Source organism: Callospermophilus lateralis, chromosome 5, assembly GCF_048772815.1.
Source record: "Callospermophilus lateralis isolate mCalLat2 chromosome 5, mCalLat2.hap1, whole genome shotgun sequence".
NCBI lineage: Eukaryota > Metazoa > Chordata > Mammalia > Rodentia > Sciuridae > Callospermophilus > Callospermophilus lateralis.
In genome coordinates this window covers 153498883-153524216 of record NC_135309.1, presented here as the reverse complement: position 1 = coordinate 153524216, position 25334 = coordinate 153498883, and the positions used below count along the sequence as shown (strand labels likewise).

The 25334-nt window shown below is 42.4% G+C and overlaps 1 protein-coding gene across 2 annotated transcripts in view; it reads left to right on the top strand.

Annotated features, from left to right (window-relative positions):
* The window catches only part of Trio (trio Rho guanine nucleotide exchange factor), a 338720-nt gene that overhangs the window by 305114 nt on the left and 8272 nt on the right, over positions 1-25334 (top strand). For both annotated transcript variants that reach the window (XM_076857460.1, XM_076857462.1), the window contains exons 38-53: positions 978-1126; positions 2269-2335; positions 3828-3931; positions 5975-6044; positions 8376-8465; positions 9026-9118; positions 9796-9846; positions 10047-10124; positions 10981-11172; positions 13390-13567; positions 16095-16900; positions 21070-21317; positions 22658-22796; positions 23608-23635; positions 23842-24004; positions 24372-24493. In XM_076857460.1, coding sequence (XP_076713575.1) covers positions 978-1126; positions 2269-2335; positions 3828-3931; positions 5975-6044; positions 8376-8465; positions 9026-9118; positions 9796-9846; positions 10047-10124; positions 10981-11172; positions 13390-13567; positions 16095-16900; positions 21070-21317; positions 22658-22796; positions 23608-23635; positions 23842-24004; positions 24372-24493 — 2578 coding nt within the window. The remainder of the gene's footprint in view (positions 1-977; positions 1127-2268; positions 2336-3827; positions 3932-5974; positions 6045-8375; positions 8466-9025; positions 9119-9795; positions 9847-10046; positions 10125-10980; positions 11173-13389; positions 13568-16094; positions 16901-21069; positions 21318-22657; positions 22797-23607; positions 23636-23841; positions 24005-24371; positions 24494-25334) is intronic.

Genomic DNA, 25334 nt, shown 5'->3' with positions numbered 1-25334 from the left:
CTTTCCATTATTGTAACAAAATACCTGAGATAAGTTTAAAAAAGATGAAAAGTTTATTTTGGCTCATAGTTCTGGAGGTTTCAGTCCATGGTCAGTTGGCCCCATTGCTTTTCCATCTCCAACAAAGCAGCACATTATGACAGGAACACGTGGAGGAATATTGTTCATCTCATGGCTGAGAGAAAAAAGAGAAGGAGGTAAGAAGAGACAGGATCCTTCAGTTCTTTAAATGGCATGCCCCCAGTGATCTGTGACCTGCCACCAGACCACACCTCTTAAAGTCTCTACTGTCTCTCAGTAACACTATGGACTATGGGGGAGGGGAGGCTTTGAGGGAGGTCTCCCTGCCAGACCGCAGCAGGGAGAGTGTTTTGGAGAAGTGACTTGAGTACTGCTTCTTGGAGAAGGGATAGGAAGGATTACTCATTGACTTTGTCTGAGTTGCCTGTATGCATTGAAATATGAGTAAGGCATGAATACTCAAGAAACAAGCCAAGTTTGTTTAAGCCGGAGATTGCTGACGTTGCTCCAAGCCTACCAACAGTGTGCATGGGCGCAGCATCTAGGGGCCAAACTGACCTCTTCACACCCATCTGAAAGGCCTGTGCTTTCAATTGGCAGAAATATAGCCAAAAATAAAATGACAAAATCTGAAATAAGTAATACATCCAGGAAGAAGCATAGTACTTCGGTGTATGAAAGTCTATACTTTCTCATTATTTGGTAACAAAGAATAAAATGTATAACTTCATTATTCTTTTCACTCTAACTTGCCTTTCTTGTCCAGCTCCTCTGATAGAATTCTTTTATTAATAGTATACTTTATTTGATATTAAATAATGTGTAATTTCATAAAAATATACATTTTTATGGTTTAACAAAAACACATCTTACGTATTTAAGATTTTCTTACCCTAATTTCAGCCTGTCATGGACTGTAGGCACTAATGGTTGTTGGTTATCTACATTTCTTCCAGGCACTGGAGGATCGTCCTAGCTCCCTCCTCGTTGACCAGGGAGACAGCAGCAGCCCCTCCTTCAACCCGTCAGACAATTCCCTTCTCTCTTCCTCCTCGCCCATTGATGAGATGGAAGAAAGGAAATCCAGCTCTTTAAAGAGAAGGCAGTAAGACAGAAATGTTTTCATTCTCATTATTTTCCAAGTTCCCTCCTGACTTTGTCTTGGTGTCACCTTCAAAAATGAGACTGGAATCGGTCTCTAAATTAGCAAAAAGGAGTTTTGGGGTCTCTTGTTGAGTACTGTACAGTTATATGTGTGTGAGAGAGAAGCACTCAGAGCCTCAGGGGTGCAGTAAGCCAGATTTTTGTTTTCTACTTGTTTGTTTGTCTATTAAACATTATAAGTAAAAATTGATGCAAGACAAGAACATCTTCTGTCACTCATGGCCTGAAACTCCTCTGCCTTCTCTTGTATAGTAGTTGTGAAAGAAGAAAGCAACATAAAATTAGAACTAGTCCCAAAAGCTTGAATATTTTTCACGAATAATGTGGTGGCACTGTTTCTCAGTTCCAGCAAAGCCGCTTATGGTGAAAATATTTACTGAAAAATATTACAAGAGGTTTAAACTTGCCCTTGGAAAAGAAGAACTAGGCTGCATGAGGGCAGAGACTTGGTTTACTTGGTAGCCTTGAATGGCATAGGGCACACAGAAGGTGGCAGGTATGTGTTAGTTGAATTAATGAATGAGTGAGCAAATTAACAGACAAGTAAACAATGAGCAAACACATGAATCTTTTCAGGCCACTTGAGATTGTTTGCTATACTTATCAAGTGGTTGGCCTCTATCACCTGAGTGCTCCTACTTACTGAAATTTTCAAATACTAATACTGCCAAATGATGTGTTCAGACCCAAGACTTTAAACATTTGAGTTAAATTTTTTTTCCTCATGTCCATTGAAGCTTAAAACAACCTTTTAAAGAAAGATTCCCTTAATGTCATACCTTTAAAACAAAGTTGTATCTAAACTTCTCTTTTTTGTTCTATATATGCAGTCAGAATCCAGTAGGGTGCATTTACCCTGATTGCCCCCATGCACATGTGTCTGAGTGTCTTTTGACCTTCAGAGCTCTTGTGGGTCACTTACCTGAACGTATAAGTGATTTAGGACACTTAAGAATTTAAGACCTAGTTGTGTAAATCTGATATATTACCGTATAATTCTGACAAAAGCAAAAGTATAGACAAATTCATTTAGAAAACAAAACATTTTGATTGTAAATCCCATTTTTCTCACTATTTTTCTAGCTATGTCTTGCAAGAATTAGTGGAGACAGAGCGTGACTATGTACGAGACCTTGGCTACGTGGTTGAAGTATGTACTTTCAAATATTTAGCAACCTGTATCAATCCCAAGAGCTGTTCAGAGAAGTATCACTTGAGACAGTTTAATAATTTTATCTTCTCAAAAGCTTTAAAAACATTTTTCACACAAACAGGAGCCAACAGATTTTACTAAGAGTTAAAATTTAGCCAGTTATCTTTACAAGCAAATCGATATTCAGTGTAATGATTGCCCAAGAAAATCAAATTTGGTTCCAGTACACATACAACTGAATCTGTATTCAATTGAAAAGGCCCGTTTTTTTTTTTTTTTTTTTTTTTTTTTTTTTTTTTTTGCTTAGTACATCTTAGTGTGTTTTTCTGGTGTTTTGGGGAGTGGGAGGTACTAGGGATTGAACTCTAGGACACTGGACTACTAAGCCACATTCCCAGCCCTATTTTTTATTTGATTTGGAGACAGGGTCTCACTGAGTTGCTTAATGCCTCACTTTTGCTGAGGCTGGCTTTGAACTTGCCTCAGCCTCCAGAGCTGCTGGGATTATGGGCATGTGCCACCACGCCCAGCTGGTATGATTTTTTTTTTTTAAGTAAGTTTTTAAATTACATCCAACCATTTTTGTAGTTACGTATGAAAATCTTGAATTTATGGATATCATCACAGAAATGACATTAGTAGTTGAAGAATTTCATATGGCCCAGATACGGATTCATTTTTACCCAGAATCCATATATGTTAAGAGTTGCCAGTTTCATTTAGAAGGTGCTGAAGACTTAACCATAGCACAACCAAGCTTTTTATACTAGTAAGTTAAGGGCATAATCATATTAATAAACTTAATTCATCAAAAAGCTGCTTTTCCAGTAAATAATAGTATCATTTATTCTTTCAGTATTGCAGTACAAGTTACAGTTTATAGTTAATACACTTTACAGTTAATGGTGTAACAAAAGATTCAACATGCTTGAATTCTCTGCAGTCATTTTTAACTGTGAGGCAAGTAACTTGAATACTGAAGAGGTTCTTGTACAGACTGAATCCCACTTGAGTTAAATGGAAGTTTTAAAGCAAGTTTAATAGCATGTTTCATCCACTGTAGTTAAAAAATCAATTTATGAAAAGAATATTGTTTAATTCTTCACAGAGTATATAATCATCCAAAAAATGAAAATCTTTGTTATCAAATATTTGTCTTTGAGATAAATAAGAAAATGTATTTCTAATCAAATATTTAATATCCAATCAGCTTGTTTTATGAAATAATTTTATCTTTATTTAAACTATTTCAGTTCCTTAGAAGAATTTTGATCTATGAATGCTAAATAGTTCCAGAAGAGAAAATTACAGCAGTGACTGTTAGAGTATATTTCAAATAACAGTTAAGGACACTTTTTATGTACAGTTTTTTGTGTGTTTTAAATTAAGACAATGCGTATTGTCTGACTTGTTCTTTGGAACTATTGATAATCCATTACTTTGTTCAAACATTCCATAAATAATCTCATGCTGCCATCTTCCATTACAGGGCTACATGGCACTTATGAAAGAAGATGGTGTTCCTGATGACATGAAGGGAAAAGACAAGATTGTGTTTGGCAACATCCATCAGATTTATGACTGGCACAGAGAGTATGTAGAGCACATATCATGCTTGACAGTATGCAAAGCATCCACACTTGCTCACCTTGTCGGGTCAGCCCAGTGGTGAAGGAGATCACAGATACATCTCATTTTATTACCCAGGTAGCCTCACGGAGGAAGCTGGCACAAAGGACATATTGATGCACCAAGGTGTTTTGTAGTCGCATTCATGTGTGGGCAAGAGTCTTATGTTTTTCATGCTGGTCCACACTCTAATTTTAGGTCAGGGAGTAGCCAGAAGCACCTCACAGAGGCCACCTGCAATGGGGCCATGGCCAAGTCACAACCTTAAACCATTTGCTTCACATCCTGTTTCTGTTTCATCTACACCACCCCATGGGATTTATGAAGACATACTGGGTTGATACTTGAAAAGCATTTAGAACAGCATCTTCTTAGAAGTACAGCTATCTTTTAACTAAATACAAATTATTTTTAGAGGCTTTTGAATACATTCATTTGTCCAACTCAGTTTAATGATTGCCCAAGAAAATCAAATTTAGTTCCAGTACACATCTGTCCTAACCAGGAGGAGAGCCACATGGCAACTGATGCTACCATAGTGTCCCTTGGCCTGCTGGAGCTTTCCGTCACACACCTGTCCCTTCAGGTCACTTTTCTTATAATTTTAAAAATCCTTAATCATCTGGGGATTGCTTAGTGCTAGCTGCTGATAATTCTGTGGGACATTCAAGCTGCACTCACCTGGTCAGGCCTCCTGCTGTCCCATCTTTACATGCCAGAGCTGCATTCACAGACAGAGCCTTCCTTTCTCTCCAGAGCTGAGGCTGGGGTGTTGTTCTCATTAGGCCTGCACGTTCCAACCAGATGTGTTATCTTGTATGCAGAAAGCAGACACAGTTGTGCCCTTTAGACTAAAATATTGTACAGATATAAAGAGGGATTGCAGCGGTGTACATCAAGAACGATTTTGTGAATTCTCTTCTTATCCCTCCTAATGGAATATAAAACCTTTGAATCTAGGTATGGGTGTTCCCTTTTTTTAATATTACCAGTAATATTAAATATTAGCAATATTTAATGTTAGTAATATTTAATACTAAAATTAGTAATATTAAAAAATGCCTAATTCATTGTTACTCATAAACAAATGATTGGCCAACTTTAAAAATAACACTCCAATATGTATATAACTCTAATGTATAAACTATATAGACTTACCAAAAGCCCAGTGCAACCAATTTAAAAGGAATATTCAATCTTGTTATTTAGAATTCTACTCCCAAGGCTAAGACTGTGATGGGGAATGGGGAGGCAACCCATTTGTTCCTGAAATGATCAAAGAACTTTCTTCCAGAATTACTGCCTGCCATAGCATTTACAGAGCTGGGAGGATATTAAAACTGCAAGTGCTCCAGAATTCACATTGCCATGCTGGTTTGTAGCTAACAAATACCAAGTATAAATATAAACATGCAAGTGGTAGTTTAGGTGAATATACATATTAAAAGAAGAAATCCTACTAGTACTTTGTACTGATTATATCTAACTTAATCTTAATGAGAGCTAGTATTTATAACCTACTACTTGATTTTGATGGTGTTTGACAAAACTTCAGAAAGCTGACACAGGTAACATAGTCAGTATTTTATATCTGTTATCTGATCTGAGCCTCTAAAACTTAATATAGAGTCAACGTAAAATTCACAGGTGTGAAGACCAATTTTCAGAAGTGAAATGAATTCATTGCTTTAAAACATTTATTTTTCACTCAGTATTTAGTCAAAAATCTTAGTGTTTATGTCCTTGAAGAAAGTGAGACAAGAAATGTTCAGACAAGAAAAGGAAGTTTGCCAGTGGAGGAGCGCCTGATTCTGCCTTGTCTTTTACAGCTGCGTCTCTTCTTGCTTTATGTTCCTACAAATATTTTCTGTGTGGTTTATGTTAGTTTAAGTATAAATTTTGCTCTTATCAACTGCCTGTGTCTGAAAAGACTGTTTTGAAAATGTAAACCTTAATCCAAACTTAGAAAGCCAAGGAAATGGCTTTAATATATTCCCCTGTTTTCAGCTTTTTTTTAGGAGAGTTAGAGAAGTGCCTCGAAGATCCAGAAAAACTAGGATCACTCTTTGTGAAACACGTAAGTTCAAAGGCATTATTTACATTCCAGTCTGATGTTGTATTTAGCCAACAGATTAAAGAAATCACTCATAGTTTATAAGAATGCATATGCTAAGAATAAAATCAAACTATACAGTGTCAATGAGTGAGTTATCTGCTTTTCTGGTCCTGCCCCAGCTGGCTGTTTGGTCATGGGACAGAGCCAGGCCTAAAGAAGGAAACTTTTGACATGTCTGCAGGTAGATAAGTATTTGGGGAAGATGCATAGAGGACTTAGCAGAGTAGCTAATATATCGAAAATAGGAGAATTAGCATTGAGGTTTTATTTGAGGAAAGATCACTATATTTTTTTAAAAAGTTAATGACAAGCATTTATGCATTTTTGCAAATATCTTTACTGTCAGGCTTAATAGAAGTAGATTCTCATGTCTGCTTCTGCACTCAACCTATTGTTGTATGTTTTATGGTTAAAGTATATAAAAAGAATCCACACTCACACAGGTGTTAATCAGAAACAGGTGAGTACCTTAATAGCTTCTGTAGGTAATTTTCTTAGGTACTACACCAAAATATGACTAGTGATCATTTCTTAATGGTTAGTTGCAGCATGTAATATAAAAACCTGCTGGTGAACTTTTCCCTGGAAGTTACATTAAATCTGTTGGACTTTCTTGCACTTCAGGGCTCTTGTCCTAGGCTAGGTCTTGTGACATCCTGCCTTGGGCATTAGGAGACTGACTTGGGCAAACCTTTCAGGTGTTAATCATTTTATCCCCAAAATCACATTTTTAACATTGCTATCTGTGTTTTAGAAGTCTTTTAAGTGTTATCAATTTGTTTGTGGCAGACATGTTTCCAAAATTCTAATTTTTTGCTTTAAGCTGGAATTTTCATTATTCACACACACTGCCAGTTTTTCACCTTGAAATGACAGGCTTATTTTATCCATGTTCAATAAAATGTCTACTAGATATCGAAGCTTAAAGAATTGTAGCTTATGTCCAACACTCTTTCAAGTAAAATTGGTGGCCTATAAAAAAAGCAGTTGGCTCAAAGTACATGTATAAAGGCATGAATTGGCGTGAACATACTTTTATACGTGAAAAATTGTGCTCTATACGTGTAATAAGAATTGTAATGCATTCCACTGCTGTCGTGTATTAAAAAAAAATAAATAAAACAAATAAAAGATTAAAAAAAAAAAAGGCAGTTGGTTCAGCCTGCAACTCGACCCCCTCAGGTGATTTCCCTCAAAGCAGTTATATAAGCAGAAGCACTATGCAGACTTCTCTCTTGTCACAAGAATGTTAAAAACTTGTATAACTTGTATACTCCTGGTGGAGTTTTAATAAAATGAGTAACTTCTTATTCATCCAGGATATTCTGAAGATAAGCTATCTATTTTTTTGCTGTAAATTTGTAGCAGTGAGGAACACTTGCCACAGTGCCACTGTTGGTTCTGCATATCAGTGCAGATGTCAACATGGTGACAAAGGCGAAGGACATCTTAATGCTGTTTTGAAAAGAATCTTGACCTGATGGAACTACTGAAAGCCTCAGGGACTGCCAGGGCTGCACACCACACTCTGAGGGTCGCTGCAGTAAGGGAGGCTCACTGTTCACATTTTTTCGTGTCTTTTGGACTTGAGATTAAAGAGACTTTTCTAGCTATATGCAGCGTTGCACATTGTAATCCCATCCACTCCAGACTGAGGCAGGAGGATGGCAAGTTGGAGGACAGTCTGGGCAACTTTCCTCAAGACCTTGTCTCCATATGAAATTCTTAAAAATGGGTAGGGATGTAGTTCAGTAGTAGAGCACTTTAGAGTGTGTGAAGCCTTAGGTTCAACCCCCAGTATTACCCAAAATAAGGAGCTTTTTCTTGTCTGCTAGGAATAGCTAGGCTTAACAGGACTATTGGCAGGACTTGGAGGGATGGGAATAATTCTTAGTTTAATATTAAGAAGTGTGTTCTTTTGCTGGCAGTGGTGTTTACTGATACTGTAAAGGATGTGGTCTGAGTGGGGGAACAATCATGAAGGTCTGTTTTCAGAGCCACCAACAGAGCACTAGTCATGAGTCTGGAATGTGCTCCTGAGCCGGGCTGGGGATGTAGCTCAAGCGGTAGCGCGCTCGCCTGGCATGCATGCGGCCTAGGTTCGATCCTCAGCACCACATACAAACAAAGATGTTGTGTCCGTGGAATGTGCTCCTGAGAGCCTCAGCCATGCAGCTTTGTTTTAAGAAGTTTCCTTTATGAATGTGCTGAAATATGCATGTGTTCTTATATTCTGATTGAGTTTCCAGTTGTTATTGTTTTAACCCATCTGTTTGCCTTTTTCATTCCTAGGAGAGAAGGTTGCACATGTACATAGTTTATTGTCAAAATAAACCAAAGTCTGAGCACATTGTCTCAGAATACATTGATACCTTTTTTGAGGTAAGACCCAAGATAGGAACAGAAACTATTTCTGAATTTTTTGTTACATTTTGAGTTCTAAAAATTTAAGTATCATTGGTTTCACAGGAAACAAAGCAATCTTCAGAAAACTGGCCTGAGCAATAAGAATTCTGAAGCTACATTTCTATCCTCTACGTCAGAGGAATGAGTATGAATTCGAGTCTATGGTCATGTCCCCTGCCATTCAGGGGATATCATCTTTAAAAATAAGTGTTTTTATTGGCATAAACTTAAAGCTCATTACAAATTCAGAATAATTCATGAGCAAAACTTTTGCCTAAAATTTTAAAAACAACAAATACATTTGTATGAACAAAAGAAAGCCATTGAAAACGGTCTTTTAACAAATGTATGAAACTTCTTTGAAAAACTGCTCACAAAGGTTAAAGTGTAAAACTCAGAAATCCTTAGAAATGGCTATTTTTCTTACTGTTTTTATCAGTACTATTGTTGTCAGCCCTTTTGACAATTACAAGGAATGAAAAATTGCTTTTTAATGAACAACACTTAAGACAGTTTATTCTCATTTAAATCTACAGGACTTAAAGCAGCGCCTTGGCCACAGACTGCAGCTCACAGATTTGTTAATCAAACCTGTGCAGAGAATTATGAAGTACCAGCTGTTGCTGAAGGTGAGGGGCTACAGGGAATAAGCCCTGGGCTGGGGAGTAAGATTGGTGAAAGAACAAGTCTCCATGGGGTGGGGAAGGCCGGGATTGGCAGGTGAGGAAAGTGGTTTGTTTCTGCAAGAAATATGAAGCTACCTCATTATCTCTAATTTTAAATATTTCAAAGTTAATTTTTAAAACTTTAATAAGACACGTTACACTGCCATCTCAGTTTTTTATTTACCTCAATTTCTGAATCAAAATGTCAGTAAACACAAGCTTGTTTCCTTGGAAGGATAATGATTTTTCTTAAGCTCTGTCGACTTTGAATGTTTCTTAGTCTTCTTAGAGCCTTGGGTGAACTTACATTTTTATTCCCTATGTATCCCACTCTGTTTTATTTATTTTATTCCCTGCGTATCCCACTTAGTGATAACCCTGAATTGATTTAAATTACTAAACACAACTAAAGGTGGCACCACATGAAACTTAGGACCTGGACATCAAGAGGGACAAGCTCCCATCTTGGAGTAGAGCAGGAGCCATCAGGTTTGGAGTGGCTTTGCCATCAGGATGCCTTTTAGTTGTGCTTCTGAGAATTGAATGAGAAAATAGAACTACAGCCCTGAGCCCAGTGCCTTGTATGACACACTGTGGTCCTCGCCTCTCTTACCATGTCCTTCTCTCTATTTTCCTTGCAGGACTTCCTTAAGTACTCCAAAAAAGCTAGTCTGGACACATCAGAATTAGAGGTACTTTTTGTCCTGGCTGTATCCATGCAGACCTCCCCTTGGCTCTTCCCTGAGTATCCCCAACATGGGGGTCTGGCCTGCCCCGGGGACTCATCAGAGGATGGGGAGGGAAAGGAACTGAACTTGGTGCAGTGGAGGGGCAGCCCTCAGATTTTTCCCAAGGAACTTGAACTTGTGTTCTGCTTTCTCTGCACCCACAGAAAGCCGTGGAAGTCATGTGCATAGTCCCAAAGCGGTGCAACGACATGATGAACGTGGGGAGGCTGCAAGGATTCGACGTAATGCAGCTGTTGTTCTTTGAAAGGGCTCCTCTGCCTTCTGTCCCTTTCTTTTATTCTGCATTATTTCTTTCCACATTTAGAGAGTGGATCCTTTTTGATTAGTCTTCTGTCTTCTCCCACTTTACTCAACCTGATTGATATTTTCTTTCTACCTATTTTTGGGCCCTCTACCTCTACCATCATAAGAATTGAGTTTCCTTTCCCTGCATTTAATGCTGTGGTAGCTAGGTATGCAGTAGGACCCAGGTGGCCCCTAGCCTTCAGCATCCCTGAGAGTTTGACTTTGGGTCACTGCTTTCCTCATCAGCCTAACAGACTTTCTTCCTATGGCTTACCAGACTCATATTACTCTTTACATATCGTGAAGATAAGCTCAGAGCAGAATCCTTATTTCCTGGCTCTTGAGTAAGGAGATGGGATTTTTTTTACTTGCCTTGTCCCTGTTTTGCCAGAGAATTAGGTTTAAAGTTTTGGTACTGTGGTTCTCAGATTTAGCATGTACAAGCTTCCCTGGAGGGCTTCTGAAGACACAGACTCTGAGTATGTGTATGATTGTTCCTGCTGCTGCTTCAGGATTTCTCAGAGAGAGCAATGGTTCTAGGCTGGAAAAGACTTTCAGACTCCACTCCTACTCTTCAGTTTTAAGTGAGGCCAGTGGTTATGCAGAAGCTGGCAAGACTTTTATTTATATAATCATTCTGTTTGCGGCTAAGAGTTCATCACTATGGGAATCAAAAAAGAAAAGAAAAATATAATATTCTGTGAGAGGAAATCTAAAGAAAACAGAACATTAGATAACTTTGAATGAAATGTTTTCTTTTCCCCTTCCTTTGCCCCATTTTTATTCTTTCAGGGTAAAATTGTCGCCCAGGGTAAACTGCTCTTGCAGGACACATTTTTGGTCACAGACCAAGATGCAGGACTTCTGCCTCGCTGCAAAGAGAGGCGAGTTTTCCTCTTTGAACAGATCGTCATATTCAGTGAACCACTAGACAAAAAAAAGGGCTTCTCCATGCCAGGATTCCTGTTTAAGAACAGTATCAAGGTAATGTGTGTCTGTGGAAGTTTTTTCATGTGCCAACATGAAATATGTACCCATCTTACTTTCCTTTTTATGACAACATATCCTGGCTTATTAAATATCTAGAGAATCTTCTAGGACCCCCTTTTCCACTCTCTGTATTCAGGAACTGCTCATGTATTGCACATACCTGTGACTGTAGCCATTCACTGGGTAGTGTTTGTGTGCCACCTCTCTATGACCATGTAAAACCTTGATTTAAATTCAGAAGCACAGCTTTGGAGTATCACTCTTTGACCAGAGAAAATAGCTGCTCTGTGTCTTATTCTTTTCCTCCATTCAGCAAGGAAGTACCGAGCACTCAGCATTAGGCATGGAATTCCAGAGATGAACCAGTCATCTGCCCTCCAGGCTCTCATATAGCATGCTCTCTAATGGAAGAGAAGGACAAATAAATGGACAAAGAAAATTATTGCAAATAGCCCTTAATCTGTAAATTGAGGGTGAGACAGAGAAGAGCAGAAGAGGGCTGAGTCTCTGCAAATAGGCCCTAGGAGATGCAAGTATCTCCCCCAGTTTCCTTCCTTCCTATGTAGCAATTCAGCCTGGGGTCAGAAGGGAGATAAGTTTCCCTTTGTTAGTGTCTCCTACACTAAGCCACTTGGGTCCCTGCAGACCTCTCAGCACACTAGTAACATTGTAGCCTCCATGTGCCTAAACCTGGAGCAGATCTGTCTAGGGTTCAGCCTTTGGGCTTTAGGGACTTCTACCCATAATACCTTGCAGAGGCTTCAGGGCCAAGAAGCTGAAGGAGGTGGTTGCCTTCACCAGGAGATGAATTACAGTCCTGTATCTGTATCTCATGCCACCTCTAAGACCCCAGCCCCAGCCTTTGGAGACCTCTACCTCTGAGGTTCTGGGAGCATGGTCTCCCCTGTGCAGGATGACCCACCACCCCCCATGAGAACTCCCACCTGTTCTTTTCACAAGTCACTAGACAGAAAATGCTCCAGCACTTTAGAAATTCTCTCATTGTTATTTTATGTATTCTGCTTCTTCTATAATTATTTTCTGTATTTTAATCATGATAGCACATATACTTTCCTATGTTTTATTGATATTTAAATTTAAGTGGTATCTTCTTTTATTCCTGGGAAAGCAAGTAAGGAATAAACACTGGTCATTGCAGAGGGATTTTTTTTTTAAACAGTCCCAGGTCCACATTTCTAGTAAACTGTTTAAGCTATTAATCAAAACATTCAGCTCCTGATGATCTCCATGTAACTGAGTGAGACATTGAAAAGCTTCATGATATAGGTTGAATATCCCTTATCTGAAATGCCTGGGACCAGAAGTGTTTCAGATTTTAGGGAGTTTTGTTTATTTGTTTGGTTGGTTTTTAGGATATTTGCATATTCTGGTTTTGATATTACAATAAAATATCTTGGGGATGGGATCTGAGTCTAAATACAAAATTCACTTACTTTCACACACACTTTAAACACAGCCTGAAGGTAGTGCTGTGCCATATATTGAGTGTGCCTGCATTTTGATGTAACACATCAAATGAGGTCAGGTGTGTAGTTTTCCATTTGTGATGTAATGTCAGTGCTCAAAAAGTTTCAAATTTCGTTTTAAGGGTACTCAACCTACAATAGTTTCTGAGGCAGTAAAAATGGCAGCTCAACCAAAAAATAGTTGTTTATGAAATTCATTTTGCACTTGGCCACTGGGAATAAATGTGCTTTGATTTTTGTATTGGGGTAAAGTTCATGTAATATAATTTATCTTCTTACCCATTTTTAAGCATATAGCACAGTGATATTAAAAGTGTATTTACATTGTTGTACCATCATCACTTTCAGTCTGCAGGACTCTTTTCTTCTTACAGAACTGAAACTTTGTAGTCATTGGATACTAAATCTCCACTGTCCCCTTACCCCAGCCCTGGGCAGCCCCATTCTACTCTCTGTCTCCATGGAGTCGACTATTCTGGGACCTCATATAAATGTCTTTTTGTGTCTGGCTTCTTGTACTTTAGTTTGTCAGCAGAAAGTTTCCAGAGTTAACCTGTGTTCATTGCATGGGAAGGCTATGCACGTGAGCCTTTGTTTCTGTCAAGGCTGAATAGTACTTCACTGCACACATACACCACATTTTATCTGTTCATTGGTGGATAGGTACTTGGGTTGCTCTTACATCTTAGCTATTGTGAACAATGCTTTGATTTTTTTTTTTAAGGTGAGTTGCCTTTGCCTGGAGGAAAATGTGGAAAATGATCCATGTAAATTTGCTCTGACATCAAGGACAGGTGACGTGGTAGAGACCTTCATTTTGCATTCGTCAAATCCAAGTGTCCGGCAAACATGGATCCATGAAATCAACCAAATTTTAGAAAACCAGCGCAATTTTTTAAATGGTAATGTGTGTTCTGTGACTGTGTGTGTGTGTGTGTTTGCCAGGTTTTGTTCATGACTAAGAGGCTCAGGGGTCACTTCAGGTGAACTGGGCTGACTGGGCTTCGCGAAATAACCACACAAGAGACAGAAATACCTTTTTCTTTGGGGTCGCTGTGACAGCTCCTCTGATCTTAAGGATCCACAGGAAGAGAGAAAGAGAGAGCACGCGCTGACCCCTTTTATTGAGGAGAAGCCATTCAAATGAGGCAAGGGGTCAAGTTTCAGGGGGCTGAGTCTAGCTTCATGATGTCTGCTGTCAGCAGGTTGACTGACATCTAGGTAGGTCACACCCAAGGGCACAATAAGATGAGGGGACACACAAAAGGTATTTCCATGGAGCATTCTATCCCAAACAGGGCAAGGGGTTATATTACAAAGGAACAGGTGAGCATAGCTCCACCCATGGGCTGTAGCAAGACACGCCCATGCACGAGACACAACACCGTCCCTCGAACCTAAAAAGAGTGGGGAAGTCCTGCTGCATTTCTGCTACTTGGACACCTTAAAACACCCAGCCAGAGAGTGTGACTCAGTCACATGAAAGGTTGGTCCTCCACATATGTTCTTTCCCTAGTGTACATGTATGTTTATGTTTCTCATCTGTCTCCCATTCATGTTAAAAATAATGACTGAACTTAACATACATTTTTCTGTGGCAAATACTATTATTATGCCCAATTTACAGATGAGGAAATTGAGACACAAAGTGGATTAATAGTTTGCCCATAGTCCCTACGGTTGTTGGTGGCAGTCAGGATTGGTAGCAGCCATCAAGCTCCCTCACAGCTGTGCTGTTCCATTCTGTTTAGTACAGAATATGTACTGCCCTGTCCCTGGGAGCAGGATGCACAAAGATGTAAAATGGAGCTTGCCAAGGATGTTGGAGATGTTGGCAAGTATATTGCACACCCAAACCTCCCTTCCTCATTCAAGACAAGGCACAGTTTTACCCTTCCCAGTTTCCATGACTCAAGTGATCATAGAGGAGCTGCAAAACAAAAATGGACAGGACGCGCTAGTTACCCCTTCATACGTGGTCATCTCCTTGTGACTCTTGGCTTGAATTTGGTGATTAGTGGAAAGCTTGGAGAATTTAGTCAGCATCTGTATGCTTGTTAATTCTCTTTTCTGTGTCCTTTTCTTAGCTTCCATGCTCCATACTTGTGCCCCAATCCAGGAGGGTATGGTAATGTCTCTGTCCTAAGAAAACCACTTTTACACCTTGCATGACATTCTAAAGCCAGGAACAGAAGCACTCAGGGAACCTAAAGTCATGTGGCCCTTTTAGCCCAGTGGGAATCAGCTGCCTAGGTATCCACTCAAGTCTTCTTCTGTCCAGTTCTGGCTAATAATTGTTTTCATTTGCCATAGAATTGGATCCTCTGGCTGTGAGTATTATAGGTCTTCTAAACATTGTTCCTAAGTGTTGCATTAAACACCAGTTCATCACAGAGGATTGGGAAATTGCCGGGCTTCTGTAATTATCTTTAAAATAGAATAAACTGCCCCATACTGCAAGCATGATTAGGCTATGATGTTGAAGGTTACTGATGCCATGCAATGTAGGTGATGATGATGATAATAATAAAGATCCTGAATGGGGCAGGGGCTGTGGAAGCGTTAGCCTCCTCCTCGCTCTCTGCCTACTCCTCTGAGAGGCTGGGGCCTGCACAGTTGTGAAGGGCCTCTGGTGCCAGGATGCCTCTTAACATTTGCCAGGGAGTCCCAGGCAGGGACACTGCATCTAACTGTAATAATCCACAAAGGTTTGAACACCTTAAGAATTTGGGTTAGGGTTTTCATGTATATCTTATTTGGCATGATTCCTGTGTTCTCCTACAGATGACTCTGTGATACAACAAAATCACTGAAGCTGAGAGAGAGCTTCCTGACCATCAAGGGCCTAGTGGAGCTCTTTACTCCCCTTGTCTAGTTTGTCCAACCTGCAAAACAGAGGTGGTTCATACAGTCACCACCATGTGGGGTAATTGAGAGGTTATTTCACCCTCTGCCAGTTTCTTCTTTTGTCTACCTACTCTCTGGCTTAAAGAGGACCTTTATAAAAAAGTTGCACTAACCTTTCCCACTGTGGAGTTCTAGTCGGCTCTATCTCAACAACATGCTGGGCTTACCATTGCCAGTAGCCGCTGCCCAGGGGCTCTACTTGCCTCCTCTGGGAAACTGAAGTCTCACAATCTGGTCCTCTCTCCTACTGCCTTCTCTTGCCACCTACCACGGTTCCCTCCATAGAGTCATTTTAACTCTTCAAGGAACAGGATGCACTGAGGCCGTGTCTCCCCTTCACTGCTGGTGGTGTGGGCCTGCAGTTGCAGGAAGCGTGGATGTTTGCAGGCCATGGTGACTAGGTGACTACAGGCTGCCCAGCACTTCCTTCTGGTTGGATGACGTTCTTTTTCCTCTGCCCTGTGGTTTGCTTTTTCTTGTGCCCTGACTGAGTCTCTTCTGCTGTGTCTTGCTTGGTTACAGCCTTGACATCACCCATCGAGTACCAGAGGAACCACAGCGGGGGCGGCGGCAGTGGCAGCGGGGGCAGCAGCAGCGGGGGAGGGGGCAGCAGCGGCGGGGCCTCCGGTGGTGGTGGCAGCAGCCATGGCAGTGGTCCCAGCAGCTGCAGCACTGGCCCCAGCTCAAGCAGAAGCAGGCCCTCCCGGATCCCACAGCCTGTCAGACACCACCCCCCTGTGCTGGTCTCCTCTGCAGCCTCGAGCCAGGCAGAGGCAGACAAGATGTCAGGTATGTCTGCTCCCAGCCCCTCACTGCCTCCTCCCAGCAGCAGCCTGGCCTTTGAGGCCAGCCTCGGCCAACCCAGCAGGCTCCCCTTGAGCGGAGACTCAGAAGGTCCTGAGAGAGAAACGGAACCCATCCCCAAGATGAAGGTGATGGACAGCCCCAGGAAAACCTCCGGGAATACTTCTGGTGCAAGTCAAGATGGAAATGCCAAGGACGCTCGGGGGAACCTGGGCCCTCTGCCCTTGGGCAAGCCCAGACCTGGGGCCATCTCGCCTCTGAACTCTCCTCTCTCTACCACAGTCCCTTCTCCTTTTGGAAAGGAGCCCTTTCCCCCCAGCAGCCCCCTACAGAAGGGGGGCTCCTTCTGGAGCTCCATCCCCTCCTCCCCGGCAAGCCGGCCGGGCTCCTTCACTTTCCCGGGGGACAGCGACTCCCTCCAGCGGCAGACACATCGCCACACAGCCCCCAGCAAGGACACGGACCGCATGAGCACGTGCTCCTCAGCCAGCGAGCAGTCCGTGCAGTCCACCCAGAGCAACGGGGTAAGAACACCAGGGAGCCTGCGCCTGCCTGCCCCGCCGCCTCTGTCCCGCCAGCTCTTCTAAACCTGTGTCGCCGTGGCTCTCCACTCTGCTCCGTACTAACTCCAGCTCTCCGGTGCTGTGTGGCAGTCATCACCTTCTCTCCAGTACTCCTGTGCACTGCCCAAGTAGACACCTCTGTGGCTTCTTTGTGTGTGCAGTGTGTGTCCGTGCCCCAGGGGCCTGGACGGACGCACACAGGCACCAAGTGAACGCAGACACTTCTAACCCTTCCTGGGACCGTGGACAGCACCCGCTTTCATCTCTACTAACTTGCTCCTTGCTTTGTTCGTGTCTCCTTCGTAAGAGAAAGCATATTAATAACCTTCTGAATGCAGCACCTATCAGTCTCTTTAGTTTTCCAGCCAGCAGAGTATCTTGGAACTTCCTTTTTAGCCCCTGCCTTCTGTGCACACTTTTTTAAGGACTCCTTTTTCCTGCTTTCTACCTCCTACTTAAATGAAATCTGTACACTTTAAGCTTTTGCTCATCGCTTGATTTTGCTCTTTTATGCCTTAAATTATCTTTGCAGCATTTTTGGCTCATCCAATGAAAAAAAAAATCCCCTCAAGAAAACTTCCAACAGCAACCGAAAGCAAATTAAAATGGCAAAATGGGGGGGAAGGAATCTGCCCAGTGGGAATACTTCTCCAGCCCAAGTATCACTCTGGAGAAGAGACACTGGCCCCTGGGCCCCTGGAGACCTGCTCCTGCACAGGCTGCCAGAGTGCCTGGTGTCTGTCCAGCAGAGGGCGCAGCGGGCAGGCAGGAGGTTCTGCGGAGGGGTGTTCTGGCTCATTTTGCTGTCACTCACGTTGTGTTCTCAAGCATAGGGTGGCTGTGCTGGGTTTTCCCCCCATTCTGTGGCTTCCTCACTGTCCTCCAGTGTTTCCCACACAGCAGACGGCCTGGCCCATAATACTTTCCTGAAGGCATGCGTGAGTGAATAGAACTGTTCTAATGAGTGTATGTTTGATTGCTTTATAAATTTTTTTAAATACATTTCCCTAAAAGGGTCTGTGTCTCTCTTTGTGTATGTATGTGTATATGTGTGTGTATATATATATATATATATATAAAATCTAGCTTCCGCATGTCTCGCCCTTTCCTCTAGACTTCTATTAATCACATAGTTGGGTTGACTTGATCTTATTCTTTTGTACTACTTTTTGTTACTTATTTTGCTAAACTGTATTTACTTGAGGAATAATTTAAGATATGGGTCTTGATACACTTATTTACACTCAAATTTTACTCTCAAAAATGGTTGGGCAGGGGTTATCTAGTGGATGCCCCAGCAGCCTCACTGTCCCCCAGAGCTAGGAAGCCTCCCAGCTAGATTGAAAATGCCAGGTTGCAGTGAGCATCTGAACAGACTTCAGTCAGAAAGAAAGTACAGACAGCCTACTAGCAGCTCAGTGTCTACTCAGTGTGCTGGCATGGCTTACAGCTGTGACCCTTATAGAATCAGCGAGTTGACATCTTTTGAGTTCATCCTAACCCAAACACTTGGCAGTAAGCACAAGAGGAAACTTCAGAGTCTCTGTCAGACTACTGTCCCAGTGCAGGAGCCAGTGCTGGCCATCTCTGGACACTCCTGAGTAGATCTGTATAAAAAGGTCTCAACCAGCTCCGCCCTAAGACATTCACCTAAGACAAGGCACAGTCAATGGGTAGCAGCTGGTGCAGAGAGTTTGGGGTTTGCTTTCTGCCTCATACCTTTTTTTTTTTTTTTTTTTTTTTTGTTGGTGGTGGTGGTGGTGGTAGGTAACCAGGAAAGAGAAATTGTCAAGAGTGTTTTAGATAGTCAAAACGCCTTAAATGCCTTACAGAAATGGCCTGGAAGCCTAGGAAAAACTCGAGAGGCCCAAAGCAGGGATTTGAAAATGTCCTCTTCAGAATTTTAGTTAAAAGGAGCTACTGCCTAGCTTCTACCAATTTGAGCTCCTAGACCCCCTGGCTGATCAGCAGAGGCCTCCTTCCCCCTTGAGCACTTCTGTGGAGCTGTCAGTGGTTACAGCCAAACAGCCATGCCTAGTCCAGGGCCCAAATCCTTCTTCCCCCTCTAGATGGGCACCTTCTGCAAAGTTTTGTTGAGGCCAGACCAGGTGGGGTGAATGTGAATCAACCCAAAACATGACCATATTGGCCTTTCCTGTGGCTCTGCGGTCTGGCTTTTCTGCCTTGGCCACCTGGGTAGCATTAAAGATACACACACTTGGAAGTCACTCCTGGCCCTCCCTTTCTCTCACTGGCTGGTAACCTGTGCAGACTCACCCCCACACACACACTCTAAGGGGCTGATGTCATGCCCACTGGCAAGGTGATTGTGAGAAGTAAGGGAGATAGATTTGAAATGCCTAACACATAGGTTGTGTTCAAAAAATAATAATAGCTATGATTATGATAGCAAAATACTCAAATTATAGCCTGGTATGATGTATTACCCAAAGCAGCTATGGTCACAGAAGTTTTGTGTTTACATTTTCTAGCACATTTGGCCCTGTAATCAAAGAACTAGTGGGTGTTGCCATTTCAGTCAAAATATTAAAGTTTATGCTTTAAGTATGGACTTGTATAAAGGAATAGGCAGAGGCCAAAGCCTGACATGCTTGGCACCCACTGAGCTGAAGGGTCACCAGCAAGTAGTGCACATTTATGAGGGACAGGAACAAGCAGACTCCTCCTTGGCAGAGATGGGCAGCAGCTCCATCTCATTCTATTTAAATATTCTCTGTAGCACTCAGTGCATAATAAAGGTCCTTGGAATTCCCAGTGACTGGCTTGTTGGCTTTCCCAGGCTGAGCCTTATATGTGTTTCATAAGTGTCCCCTCCACCATCTCAGGACAGCAGTCAGGGATCTATTCAACATGTCCTGACACAGGCTCTATGGACAGGGCTGAGAGAGCAGGTATGTCAGGGTTGTCTCCCACCCAGGGATGGAACTCTCAAGTGAGTGTAATCCAGAGAGTCCAGCAGAGGCTGGTACCTTTGGAGCTGTGGACATCATGGGAGCATTTGAGAACAAGCTCATGAAGATAGGATTCTAGATGCCATTTCCCACATCCTAACTTGATAGAGGGGACGTGGGCAAGAGTAGCTCATGAGTTGGCAGTGGTCTTAACTCTGTTTCTCCTACCCTGGAACAATAGGTCACTTTTTAAATAAAAGCTGGGAAAAGATAATTGCTGTTTGTTTCTATTCAGCAGCTTGCACCCCTTGGCTTCTGGGCCTGGGTAGGTAGCCTGAAGAAATGATCTTTGTTTTACAGTCTTGGCTCATTAACTGAGTCACCCAACAGTTACGAAGTGCCTACTATATGTCAGTCACTGGATACTGACTGGGGCTGCAGGATGAGGGCAGGGTAGGCATCCCTGAAGGTCTCTTCCCAAAGTTTGAGTTGCAACACCAGAAGCAAGTAATCCTGTGATGCTTTAGCACACGTTCTCATGGCAACAGTGCCCAGGGGGTAATGGAATCAGGAAGCAATAAGGGGACCATCCACCAAGGGACATACAAAGAAGACAGAGCAACTGTCCCTAAAAGCGGAATAGCAGTTGGTTTCCCTTTCAGGTGTTCCACATTCTTCTTTCTGAAAGGAAAGAACAGAAATGGTTAGGCAGGACAGCAGCCTATGTTCCTGGAATACATGTTCCCAATGAACATTTTATCTGGAAGATTTAGGGATGTCTTCCTTATCTAATCTATTGGGCAGTGAGCTGAAGTGTCACTCTTTGCTGCTTTTAAATTGAATACTGAACAGTTACATCACTGCATTTGGTGAAGAATAACCCAACATGACTTCAGCTTAAGGACTCAGCCTCTTCTGGGAGGGCAAAAGGAAGATGGACCATAATATCATGAAGCTTCCAAGAAGTGTTGTCATGGCAGTAGTGTTTTAAAGATTGTTTCTAAATTGCTGTCCAGAGAAACCCTGATTTTCACTATTGAAAAAGATGTGCTAAGTTAGCTACAGAGAGTGTAAAGGAAAAGATGGGAGTGTCTCCGTGTCTGTCTGGTGAGCCCTGCTCTGGGGCCTGGTGCTATGGTGCACTGACCAGTGACGTCATGCTGCCAGCTCTCAGCTCAGTTCCTATCTACCTTTTTTTCTTCATCTGTCCCTCTACAGAGTGAAAGTAGCAGCAGTAGCAACATCTCCACCATGTTGGTGACACACGATTACACGGCAGTGAAGGAGGATGAGATAAACGTCTATCAAGGAGAGGTCGTTCAAATTCTGGCCAGCAACCAGCAGAACATGTTTCTGGTGTTCCGTGCCGCCACTGACCAGTGCCCCGCAGCCGAGGGCTGGATTCCAGGCTTCGTCCTGGGCCACACCAGTGCAGTCATCGTGGAGAACCCCGACGGGACTCTCAAGTGAGTGTAGTTGGGGGAGGCCAGCCCCACGTGGCAGCCAAGGGGAAGAGGAGCCCATGCACATGGAACATTAAGACTCTGGAAGGATGAGACTTGAAAGGGAAAGCTGTACCAATATCTGTGCATGCAGGCTCACCTCTCAGAAAACATGTGACCAGAAGCAAAGGCAGACAATCCTTCTGTCCCTCAGATGTAGCCTAACATTTTCCTTTAATAATCTGTATTTGTAAATATGTGGCTTTTTCAGATTACAAATAAGTCCCTGGAGGTTTTGTGTGCAGGAGAGGGCTTTCTAAGGACCCCTGACAGTCAGGAAGTTTGCTGGGCATACCATGAAGATACTTGTTTGCTAGGCTGCAGGGAAAGTCCTGTGTGATTCTTTAACCATCCCACTTTACACACTGGAAGATAATTCATTTAAAGAAACTTAAAACTGATTTTTCTGCATTAAATGGTTTGTTGATGTTTTGTTTGTTTGTTTGTACCAGGGATTGAATCCAGGGGCACTTAACCATTAAGCCATATCCCCAGCCTTTTTTATGTTTTATTTTGAGACAGGGTCTCGCCACCCAGATATTGCAAAAACCATCCCTCCCTCCCCATGACAGTCCCTTGTCCTATTTCTCCTTGATGCCCAGAAAGTTGACTCTAGTACATTGTTAAAGAATCCTGTCTTGCAGTTTTTCATAGGTCAATTACAGTGAGTGGACTTGAAAGAGAAAAGTCACATTTTGTGCTTTGTTTCCTCAAAATGTAGTCTTGGACCCTGTATTAGGGTTCTTTAGAGAAACAGAACCAATAGGAAGGAGAGGGGAGTGAGAGAAAGAGAGAGAGAGAGATTGAGATTATAAGGAGTTGGCTCATGCAGTTCTGGAGACTAGCAAATCCAAATTCCAACAGTGTAGATGAAGTCTAAGGCAGTCTGCTAGAGAATTCCCTCTTGCTAGGAAAGCCATACTTTCGTTCTGGTCATGCCTTTGAATGACTGGAAGAGGGAGTCCTAACAGGATTAAGGGAGAGTTATCACTTTACTGATTAAAATTATCATCTCAGTGAGAAATACCCGGAATGTTTGACCAAACATCTGAGCACCCTGTGGCCAGGTCAGGTTGACACAGAATTAACCATCACAGGCACCTTTGTATTTTAAAACTTAAAACTTAAGTTAAGAAATTATTGGTTTTACCTCCCATTTCTTGGGTATCAGTGGAGATCTCTGTTACTGAAGGGTCTTCAGTCACTCCAACCAACTTGAAGTGAACATCCTGACTCTCTCTGATGCTCTCAGGTATGATTTGCTGAATATTGGTAAGGCGCAATACTGTTCTTTCTCTCCCTAGGAAGTCAACATCTTGGCACACAGCACTCCGTTTAAGGAAAAAATCTGAGAAAAAAGATAAAGACGGCAAAAGGGAGGGCAAGTTAGAGAACGGTTATCGGAAATCCCGGGAAGGGCTCAGCAACAAGGTATCTGTGAAGGTAAGTGAGAATCCCCTGTGTCGTCCCTCCTTGATCAGGGAGGGAGAGACACTGCAGACCCACAGCCTATACTTGCTTGGGAATGCTCTCCCTCACATCACACCATGCCTCCCTCTAACCTGCGAGCAGTATGTTGGCGGGGGGAGGCACGGTGTGATGTGAGGGAGAGCAGTATGCACAGGGATGCCTACATACCAGCATAACAGGAACCAGGTCTGCACCTATACATCTCCCCAGGTGCACATAGGGCTTCAAAGGGTATAGTTAAGTCCTCAGGTGAAGCACAGAGACTAAGTGCAAAGAAACTGTGGCTTAGTCTTCCCTGTTCTCAGAGGGGAAGTGAGAAGGTGCAGGTTCTGTGGCTTTAACAAGTTCCCTCAGAGGTGGCCTCAGTCAGTCTGAAGCCTCTGTAATCAGGTCGCCTGAATCCGATGGGAGTTCTGCCTGGAAAAAAAGAAAAAAATCTCCTGAAAGCGACCCAAGCAACCCTGGGGAAGAACTCTGGCCCTTCTGCATTAGGAAAGGCTCAAGGGCCAGCTGGATCCGCCCATTAGGGTGAGAGATATGGACATCTCTGAGTTTAAGGACTATGTTTGTGGGTAGGAAGAAAAAACTCACCCAAATTGGTCTGATAAGAAGTTTTGGGTGCTTTTAGCAGCAGTGAACAGTGGTCTATGTGGATTGACACCCAAGCAGCCAATTCATGTTTCTGTTCATCTTCCAAAAGGAAATGTAGCCCTGGAATCAAAGTAATCTTCCTGAAAATGACTCATGTTTTTGGTTAATACCTTTTATGCCTTTTCCATTTCAGCTTCTCAATCCCAACTACATTTATGATGGTGAGTTCTGCCATTTTTCCTCTAGTCTTAGAGTTCATAGGTCTGTGGGGCATTTCAGAACACTCAGGTACAGACTCTGGAGAGGGTTTCCTGGGTGCTCTAGGCTTGGGAAGCATCTTAGGATTTACTAGTTCATTAGGGATGCTTGGAGGGTGTAGGGGAGGAGCCAACGATAACTGGCTTTGACCAGCTTGTTTCTCCTCCAGTTCCCCCAGAATTCGTCATCCCATTGAGTGAGGTCACGTGTGAGACAGGGGAGACCGTTGTTCTTAGATGTCGTGTCTGTGGCCGCCCCAAGGCCTCAATCACCTGGAAGGGCCCTGAACACAACACCTTGAACAACGACGGCCACTTCAGCATCTCCTACAGGTAATGGCCCACTCTGGGGGGATGGGGTCACTGGCTGGGAGCACAATCTTGCTACATGGTGAATGGAAATGCCTCTTCACTGTGAAGGACATCATTTCCATGGACGCTGCAACATTCAGCCTGTTTATGAAGGCACAGTTCATTTTTCTCTTCAACTTCCAAAAGGAAATGTAGCCCTGGAATCAAAGTAATCTTCCTGAAAATGGCTCATGTTTTTGGTTAATACGTATTCCACATGTGCAATACAATCTGCTTAAAATTCCTCATAAGTGCTAGATCTCCTAACTGCCTGTGGCCTGGAGGAATTTAAAACTGGTGCCCAGAGTGTTAAACTTTCTGATGCCCAGTGTGTCCTTTTGTGTGCCAGTGACTTGGGGGAGGCCGCTCTGAAGATCATTGGTGTGACCACGGAAGATGACGGCATCTACACGTGTATTGCTGTGAACGACATGGGTTCAGCCTCATCTTCAGCCAGTCTGAGGGTTCTAGGTAAGTACCTGAGCTGTGGGACACAGCTGTCAGGAGTCTAAAGCCAGTGTGCCCCACACTTGTCAAAGCCTGAAGTTCAAACTAAGTCACTTTCAGAGCCTTCCAAAAGAGAGGGGCAAATAGCAGATAATTGTTGGGGATATGCCAGGGGAGCATCCTCTTGGCACCTCACAGGAGTGCAGGGGAAACCCTGCAAAGGTGAAAGGGCAAAGGAGGAGCAAAGGCGAGGGAAAAGCCCAGGTAACAAGGGTCCAAAATGCCAGGTCACTGCAGAAGTCCTGGGAACACCTGGGAACATGGTGAAAGCTGTGTTCTTTGTGCCACTGGCAGCTGGTCTCTTGATTGCTACTCACAGACTTAAGATTCTTTTTACAGAAAAAGTACAGAACATCTTACTTTCCTTTGTATATATATGATGTTAGATTCATTACTAACAAGTGATATTCAGTTGGCACTTGTGTAATAAAATCATGTCTATGTTTTCAGTATATTTATAATTATGAACTTTATAAAAACTGAACATTCACTAAAGATACTGAAGCCATGATTCCTCATGTTGTAAAGGAAGACAGAGCTTTGAGGCTTTGTGGCCCTGTGATCAAGAGCGGACTATCTAAAGCATTACTGCCCTTGAGAGCAAAACAGAAGATTAAAGTTTTATATGTTAAATATTTTTATATAAAATATTTTTATATGATTTTTAAAATATCTTTATAAAAATATTTATATTTTATATATTAAAGTTTTATATTTTTCCTAGAAAAATAAAAGTAAAATTAATTTTACTAAAATATGTAATTTTATTCAGAATACCTAGGTTTTTTATTATTTCTTTATTAAA